General features: G+C 38.3%; 1 protein-coding gene across 1 annotated transcript; it reads left to right on the top strand.

Moving 5' to 3' along the window:
- Positions 1-3,348: 3,348 nt before the first annotated feature.
- On the top strand, positions 3,349-6,553 carry LOC141317247 (uncharacterized; the record flags this gene model as incomplete). Its single annotated transcript, XM_073833011.1, has 5 exons — positions 3,349-3,409; positions 4,300-4,614; positions 4,735-5,046; positions 6,319-6,378; positions 6,473-6,553. Coding segments are annotated over exons 1-5 (829 nt in total), but the record flags the coding sequence as incomplete, so codon positions are not given.
- Between the last annotated feature and the right edge of the window lie 3,404 nt (positions 6,554-9,957).

Raw genomic sequence — 9,957 nt, 5'->3', positions numbered from 1 at the left:
ATATATATATATATATATATATATATATATATATATATATATTAGATTAGATTAGATTCAACTTTATTGTGTATATATATATATATACATACATACAGGTAAAAACAGTAATACAGTCATGCTGAATGTGTCCCTCTGCATTGTCTCTCCCTCAGTGATTGTGATTGTGATTGTTGTCGCTGCTTTATTCACTGTTCTCCTTCCTACTCTGATTCTCTGGGTGATTTGCAAAAAAAGAGCTGGTGAGTTTTTAGAGTTTATTATATTCTGTAACAGACTTTACATATACATTGAGGTCTGTTATGCAGCACTAAAATTCTTCTAGACTCTTTTAGAAATCATAACTATTCTCATTATATTATTTTTCAGGTGTCAGAAGAGCGACTGATGACTCTGTGGTGAGTTTTGTAGGTTGATCATGAACTGTTCATGAGTTTCACTAACTCTGAAATATCACACGCTTATTAGTCACATCAGATCAGGACAAGTTAGTGGATTTCAGTCAGTGGTTTTACTGTTTCTGCTCTAAAGCTCAGATAGAAATAAATATAATAAAGCCAATTACACAGTCAACATTTCCGTTCATCCTGCACCAAGATTTTCACTAAATGTGTAGGTTTCTTCAACGTGTGGAGCTCCTGAGTGAAATAACACGTCTCCTTCACACAGGAGTGATGGATGGGCCTTTAATAGCTTGGTTTGTTGTATTTATATTGGTTTAGAAGCAGACAGATGATGTGACTTATATAGAAGTTACTGCGTACAGTAAAAACCAAGCCAAAATGAACAAGGTGAGTAAATAATTCTTGTTCTTCTATCAGTGTCTAATGTTGTCCATCTCTAAATTGAATTGAGCTCAAACTACATGCTGTAATAATAGTGCATTAAAACAGTAACTGTGATGTTGATTCAGGTTCGCTGTGATGATAAAGTGACTTACGCTTCCATCAGAGGAGCAGAAGCTGGAGCTCAGGAAAACTGCAGTCCACTTTATGCCTCTGTAAACAAAAACCGTCACAAATCAGACAAATAAAGCCTCATAATTAAAGCAAAGCTCCATAAATGATAAAAGCAATGATCATTTGGTGTTTCAAATGTTTGAGCAGCTGCTTTCAGCAATGTTTGTAATATAGGCTATTTTATTATAGACAAATAAAATATAATGTCAAACATGTATATGTATGGTAAAGTACATTTTCCTGCATTATATCTGATTGTGATTGTTGTCAGAGCTTTATTCGCTGTTGTCGATATCAATGAGTTTACACAAATAATGTGTATAATGCAGCTGATAGGGAACGTCTCGGTTACGTATTGTAACCCTCGTTCCCTGAAGGAGGGAACGGAGACGTCTCGTCGCGTCGCCGCGGCTCCTGTACCACCGCTGTACGGCCGGGCCCGTCCCAGCTCCACAGACTCTTTTAGAAATAGATTGGTTTGTGTGTTAGATCATAACTATTAGATAAGCTATTAGATAAGGTATGTTTTTAGATTTTTTTTTTATTATTATTTTTTTTTATTGATTATTTAGCAGCAAACACAAACTATGTATGTGTAACACAATGGTTGTCAACCAGGGGTCCGTGGCCCCTTGGGGCCTTAGGTTGACTTAGGTTGATTGATTTCATTGACCAACCTGGACTGTTTTGACAACATTGTCTGTATGCAAATCTTTAAAAAAATGCTGAGGTAAAACGTTAGTGCATCATTGTCATGTAAATTTATCCTCAGATGGCAGATTCACTTCTTTTTTTCTGTTTCTGTTTTTTTTTTTTTTTTTTTTTTTACACAAACTGTGGTCAAAACTAACTGTGTGTGTTTGTTGTGATAAGATTATATTCAGTTACGCACAAAAGTCTTGACTCTGCAATAGTTGAAAATAAAACGTAGAGGCTCCATTCAGAGTCTGAGTTCCAGTGTTCATTGATGGAAACATGATGTCTGGTGTTGCTGTTATAGACTCTCATCCAGACATCACTGAACAGCACATATTTGTCTCAGTACTGATGTATACTGGCTTGTGTTTTGTTCATGCTGTCTTGTTTTCCTGCCTTGTTTGTTTAGTAGTTTCTATGTAAATGTACACACCAGTCTGTTATTGTGGTATTGACATTTCCATGCCCCTAAATATGACATGGCACAAAACAAAACATGATTGGTTGCTTTACTTGTCAGTCATATGTCCTCTTGGGCGGGCCTTGACCATTTAAAACGACCAACGTTCCTAGTCCTTCTACTGAAGGTCTGGCTACGTGAGACTAGGTATGTTTAGGTTATTCAAGTTTTAATAAAATCACAGCAACACTGTAGGAGGTTATTATCTTAAAGCCTATCAGCATAAACATGAGTGCAAATTTGAACTGTTGGTGGCTCTAGAGAGTTTGAGGTAGAGACTCCAAATTTGCTGTGGCTAACTTTGAGACTGTCCTCTATCTTTGTGCCAAATTTCATTCATTTCCTGTAAGTGGTTCTATAAGTGTTCATAGACTCAACAGTGGAGGAAGAAGAAGAACACTAATGAATAAAATAAGTTCTTACGCACCTCCTGTTTGTTTCCATTTTGCACTGGTGTGATGTAGCCTGATCTTGAAGGAATGCAGAAGGAACTGCATGCAAATTCAGAATGTTGACTTGTGTTGCAGCCTGGAATTAACCACTGGTTTCATCTAGTTAGAGAAGAACTGAGCCTGGTTTCTCCAAAGTTTTCTCTCCATTTCTGTCACTGATTGAGTTTGGGTTCTTCACCACTGTCGCCTTTTGGCTTGCTTAGTTGGGAACAGTATTTAGCAACATTACTGACCTGACTGCACAACCGTTATTAGATGAGAGCTGATCTGAGCTGATGATGATATTACCGCTTTCAACAGAACTACTTTAAAGATTAATTTTATTATCAATGGACTGTACACAGTTATTAAACTGAACTGAATCAACTGATTTCAACTGAATAATGACTGTGTGCTATTGTCTTCTTTCTAGTGAATAATTGCTCTCTGTATGCATCACTGAACCATAATTGTCTTTATTGTGTAAAGTGCTATATAATTCAAGTGTGACTTGACTTGTCCTTTCTTAGTTTGTGTATTGTATTCTTTGTGTAAACCCTTGTCTAGTTTTAAGTGAGTATGGTGGCTGTGGGCATGTGGCATTACATGCTTCCTGTGGTATTTCCAGAGCTGTGATTTCACTAGACATATGTTACTCGGAACTTACTTAGTTTGACCACAATAGAGCAGTGATCATCTCTGAACCCAGATTAGACTGATGAGTGTGAATCTGGTCACTCATGCTGGTCTTTATGAGACTGTCTGTCTGAACACAGGAACGAAAGACTGACAGAAAGAGAAAATGGCTGATAAGTGTCATCTGTGTCTGCTGGGACTGATCTTTCTCTCTTCACTCTCCACAGGTAAACATATTTATACATGCTCTTTAAACTCATGTGAAACAGTTCAGTGTAAATATACATAAATATGAAAGTTTTACGAAAGTAACTAATGGCGCAAGTTCCATCATTACCAATGGAGTTCAGTGGAACTAATGACCATAGATAGCAAATTATGCTTTTGGAAAATGCACCCCTGCTCTGGCATGCAGTCTGGGAGAGAGTTAGCTTGAACATATTCACATTCATTTTATGAAATCAGAGTCTGATTTTGCTGTGGTGTTTGTTCACCAAAAGTGAGTGTTTTGCTGTTTAGATCACAGGAATTCTATGTTAGTTTTAAGGGATTTTCAAGTTCTGCTGATAGTAAACTGTAATTGTTCAGTGTTAAAAGCCTGTGATTGGCCGCAAAATGAGGTGTGGCTGCTTGTTGAATGTACAGGGGCTACTGCAATTATAGTTCCGAAATAAACCTTTTTACTTTTGCTGTAGTTCCAACGCTATTTTAAAACCAAGTTGTATGTATTTTACGATGTGGCTGATTTGTACAACCTCACTCTGATTTGTCTAGACCTCAGTGATGGGTAGATTCAGGAGTGGGGTTAGGGGTAGGTCATTTGTAATAATGCATTCAAATTGGGGAACTTGTAAAAAACATGCTATTTGCAAAACTTTTATTAGTAAGGTCATACTAATTTGTACATTTTAGCCATCTCATAAAATATGTCAGAATTGCCATCAGATCAGGTTGGTTGTTCCTGTGCATGGTTCAGCAAAACGTCTAAACAGATTTGCACATACTGTTTTATTCATGAATGCACTCACATCTGACACTGAGAATGACCTGCTGTCACATGGGTTTGATTAAGAAGCTTCATTTATTAATATATCACACAAATGTTCTTGTGTTTCAGGTATCCGGGGAGTGGATGATGCTCATGTGTTCATCAGTTCTGGTGAAAATGTCCATCTGCCCTGTAATAATGCTCTTCCTGACTGCAGATCAACTACATGGATCTATAACCGACGTTTAACAGCAGTTGAACTGATTGCTTTAGGGATGAAGAAGAAAGACATCAAGACATATGAGAGACTGAGTCTGGGGTCTGACTGCTCTCTGAACATCAAGAACATCACAAAAGAAGATTATGGATCTTACAGCTGCCGACAATATATGAATAGGCAACAACGAGGAACTGATGCACGTATTTTTCTGCATGTTCTTCATGGTAATTGTACAATTATGTGGTCAGTTAAAAACTGAACATTCTCTATGTAATTTCACATGATGATTGAAGAGTCTATGATCTGTTTCTTATTTTCTGTTTCAGTCTCTCCATCATCATCAGCACCATCATCATCATCATCCTCACAGACTGAGATCAGTCCAGGCAGCTCTGTGACTCTCTCCTGTCAGTTGGATTCATCATATACTGGAGGCTCTTGTAATGATTGGATCCATTCTGAGGGGATTCAGCTGTTCTGGGTGAATCAGGCTGGTGTTAAACTGACGATATCAGACTCCAGTTATAAGATAATACTCTCATCAGGACACTGTATCATCACTCTGACTACAACACTCCTGAATGAAGATGACAACAGAAATTGGAGATGTGAAGTCACTCACAGAAATCAACTCAAAGCCACTGTCAGGAATCTAGGTAAGAAACTCACTTTCTTAAGACTCTGGATTAATAATATCATTCATTCAGGGGAAAGAAAAAAATGCTTCATGAGGTCATATGGTAATCAGAGCCATTTCTGAACATAAAAGGGTCCTAAGCTATATCTTAAAGGGGTCATATGATGCGGTTTCTTGTTTTCCTTTGTCTTCAAAGTGTTACAAGCTGTTTAAGCTTAGATAATGTCTGCATAGATAAGTTCTGTATGTTTGCATAGCTTAAAGAGATATGTATTATAAAAGTTAAGACTCAGCCGCGCCTCCCTAAAATAGCTCGTTCAAACGCCCCGCTGGTCCACGTCATGGGGTGAGTAAATTAGCGTAACACCACCCATTCAGTATGTATATGGAAAGATGTTGCAGCTGTCATGTTTTGGAGATGCAGTGTGTTTCATTGCGAAAGCAAAAGTATATTGTTCGCGCCTTGCAAATGAGGACACTCTAGAAATCAGTGGTTAAGTTATATTTACAACACTGTTCTGGAACAGTACAATGCAAATATTCGAGTGGGTGATGCGCATTTCATAGAGGACTGTTTCCTGAACCTCGGAGAGTAGCTTACAATGTCAGCTGTACACAAAGGGTTAAGGCTAAAGCGGGGCAATACCAATGTTGAAAGGACAGTCTGCGCTTCTGACTCACAGCCTGTGAGTACGGTTTCATATTTAAAGAATGCAGTACTGACTATTCAAACGTGAGTTTTGAGCAGTGTAGAGTAGTGTTTGTTGTTGTTTCTTGTTCTATGATCACAAATTCAGACATGGTGTTATGTTTACGCGGTTATGAGTCATTATATTCAGTAGTTACGTCTCCACTGGATGCAACAAATGCCTTGTTTATAATGGGTTTTATTATTTCTGTCTCATTGCACAGAGAAACAGCATGGTAAGGGGCATAATATTTCAGTCACACGCTTGAGTTATATGGCCAATCACAACGCACCAGATAGCTGACCAATTAGAGAACACCTCGGGTTCAATCAACGATGAGTTTTGTAAAAATCAAAGTGTTTCAGAAAGGCAGGGCAGAGAGGAGCAGCAATGACCTGAAACTGCATAAACACATTGTATTACAACAAATACACAAAATAATGCTCTTTTTAGCAACATCATATAACCCAGACTCATGAAGCAGAGGAAATTGACACAGGCTCTAGTACATACTTATCATTTGTGAGATGTGAAGCTCAAGTATGATGTGAGGATGATAAGGTTTGGTTAATATGTTCATTATGTTTGAACTTAACTAACAGACATGATCAAAGATCCAGGAGATACTAAAGTCAGTAAGACTACTGAAGCATTATACAGAGGTACAACATGTCTTTGCATTATTCATTGTTTTATACCTTTGATTTCATTTAAAGTTCATCCTCTCTCTTATCTGTCCACACATCTTTCCTACAGTGATTGTGATTATTGTTGAGTTTGCAGTGTTTGCTGCTCCTACTGTGATTCTTCTTCAGATCATCTGTGCAAGAAGAGCTGGTGAGTTTTTGAGACGATTCCGGTTATTATGTTACAATCTGCGATCATTAGAGTTCAGTAAATGCTTTTGTGTTTTATTATTTTTCAGGAAGGAAGGACTCACAGCACAGAGAGGAAATAGTGATGAATGCAATTTTAGAATAAAGCTCTTTCTACAAATAAAAGGCCAGATTATATGAAGATTTATCTTCATCTCAATGATATTTTGGATATTTGCACACAGCTTTCACTGATATTTTCCATTTTTAACTGAGTACTTCAAAGGGGTCATCGGATGCCCATTTTCCACAAGTTCATATGATTCTTTAGGGTCTTAATGTAAAGTCTCTAATATACTTTGGTTAAAAATTCTCAATAGTACTGTAAAAAACACCCTTTTAACTTGTCAAAATCAGCTCTGCAAAATTTCAGCTCATTTTAAGACATGGCCCCTTTAAATGCTCTGCTCGCCCCGCCCCTCTCTGGGATTATGTTTACTTTAGCCACATTTAGCTGCATTTAGCACGTTTATCGGCAAAACTTGCCAACAAGCACATTAGTAAGAAATGCCATTTGCAAAGATGCATAAAAAAAACCTTATACTCACTTCTGCTGATGTCAATCAAATGTGTTTCGTCACAATGACAAGAAGCTGAGAATTAACTGATTTTAAAAAGAGGATATTACTTTTAAAGATAAAAAAAATACCACTGGGTGGATTTTTATCATTGTAGGGCGGTTGTGTTCACAAACTACCAACACACATTAATGTTCAAACAACTTGGAAAAGTTAGTTTTGCACCCGATGATCCCTTTAAATATATTGAATGTGATCAAGACAGATACCTTCAATGACCATGAATGATTATCATAGAAATCATAATATAAATACATGGTAATTTAATTTTCTAACCTTGATTCTGTCACAGCTCAGTCATAGTTAAGCACTACATTTCCCATCCTTAAGTTAATGTCCTCATTATTCTATAAATTACCTAGTCATCTGCTTGTCTCAGCTGTCTTGAACTGCTTAGAAGAAATAAAGACTGCTTCATTTGCATTTCCATTGTCTTTCACTTTTGTTACTGTGACAGAAGACCAGACCTCAACAGAATGGAGACTGCCTCCATAAATGTAGCTCCAATGGGGAATTCTCACAGGATTCAGGGTCTACAGCATTTATTTTTCAGAATGGAAACTCATTTATTATTCAAACAAGGAGCATCTGCCGCCCATTGTGGAAAAGGAGCCCACATATGCTCCAGAGTCTGTTCCAGAATTTCAGCCCAGTAAAGTGTATGCTCCTGTCCAAGCCAATTCAAAATCCATTCCAGATATCACTTCAGTCCAAGAGTAAGCTCAGAAGCCCACTTCTTTCCAAGTTTACTCCAAAACATTAGTGCAATCCATGAATCTGCTTAATCTATTGACCTAAGTCAAAAGCCTGATCCTGCCCCAATTTAATTTCCGATCCTGCTCCAGAATCTGAGCTAAGCCAAGTCTAGTCAATTCAACCTTACTCATATAGATTTTTGCAATACAGATTGTGTCAAAGCAGCTTTATAGTATTAAACAGGAAAATTGTGTGTTGATAATGCAAAACGGCAATAGTTAAATCAGTTCATCATTGATTCAGTTATGTCATCATCCAGCTCAGTTATTAATGACGTAATTACGTAATTATGTAATTAATCATGTAAAAAAGTTAGTCTTTACACCAAACACGCAAAACAAAAGAATGAATGTAAATCCAGTAAACCTTGAGATTATTATCTGTGACATTAGAATAAAATATATATGGATATAATAGTGTATAAACAAATTTAAATTTTTCAACAGTCTCTAAAACTTTTTTTTCTTTTTTTCACATTTTAATTTAATTGACACATTAATTAAACTTGGACCTTTACTTTCATTAAAAAGGCTTATTTCTGCTATTTCAGGCTCATTTTGTAAATGCAAGCTATTCATTTAAATTATAGACAAGTGCAAACTGGATGCTTAATGCAAATGTAATTGGCCACATTTACAAAATCAAGCGATTATCTTTGCCCGTCTTCACTAATGTCTCTTTATGTATAGAGACAAAAAAACGAGGTTAATCACTGTCTATCAGTTTATAGTGATCGTGTAGATTTGAAAACACACTGATGGAAGGCACACCACAGAAAAAATCCCTAAAATAACTAAAAAGCAAATAGCGACAAATATAAAATAAACTAATTCTAATCTAATTGAATATTAATTAGCTCCACTTTCGAAGATGCATGGGTTCTGTTTTGCTAAAGATCTAAAAGCATGCAGCATTGTTCCCCTCCCTCCTGGTTTCTCCTGATCTCAATATAAATAGTTTTCCATGATCTAGACATAACAAAATTACGAAGCCCCTTACGTCACCTGTAGAAGAAAAATAATTACTCCGTGGGGACGGTTTTGCATTTCGTTCCCTCAGTTTATAAACCGTACTCACGAATTCTTAAACTGTTCCCTCGGTTTAACAAGTCGTGCCCACGGATTAACAAACCTGTTTAGGTGCGGGATGCATGTATTGGGTTTATTAAACTTTAGTTCTCATAGTAGGCTATGCAACACTGACAAAACAGAGTTTTAGCTTTATTTTATATTAATCACCAATAGATTAGCTGCTGAAACACTACACCTGTCACGGGTGTGTGCAGGACGAGACGAGACGATAGACGAGATTAACAATCAACAATATATTTAATAGAAATCTTCAAGAGGAACAAGGCAGGAGCACTGAGGGCTTTCACACACATCAAACAACGTCAAGGACCGACAATACACTGAACTCAAAGACAGACTTATAAAGGGTAACTCATAATTAAACACAGGTGACGGTGATTACTCAAACGAGGACTAAACCAAATGATCGCAAAATGACAGGGGGAAGACAAACGGGAAAATCCAATGACAAAACTGTGACATTACGCCCCCCTCCGAATAGGCGCGTCCTCGCGCCGTAGAAAAACAAAAAAGAAGAGAGGGGCGGAAAACCAGAAACCTTGAGTCCATGAGGGAGGGGGCTTCGGCGGAGGACGCAACCTGAAGGAGGGGGACCAAAACATAAGTCCAGAGAGCAAAAAAGACAGTCCAAGGGGGCGACGACGGAGGGAGGAGCCAGGGAAGACACAGGAGGGACCTGAAGCAGGAGAGCAGGACCCAGATCGCAGCCAGGATGACGGCCCACGGCGGAGCCGACGGAGGGAGGAACCATGGTGGAGGAAGGACCGCCGACTCCGTGGGGCCGACCGACAGAGGCAGAGCAGCTGGCAGAGGAACCCGAAGCGGAGATGGAGAGCCGAAGATCCAGGGCAACACCGCGGATCCGGAGGGCCAAGGCGGAACAGGAGGCTCTGGCGGCCGAGGCGGAGGCGGAGATCCGGAGGTCCACGGCGGAGCCGGAG

Source organism: Garra rufa, unplaced genomic scaffold (assembly GCF_049309525.1).
Source record: "Garra rufa unplaced genomic scaffold, GarRuf1.0 hap1_unplaced_556, whole genome shotgun sequence".
Lineage (NCBI taxonomy): Eukaryota > Metazoa > Chordata > Actinopteri > Cypriniformes > Cyprinidae > Garra > Garra rufa.
Note: the sequence above shows the minus strand (reverse complement) of the source record. Positions and strands in the feature narration are given on the sequence as shown.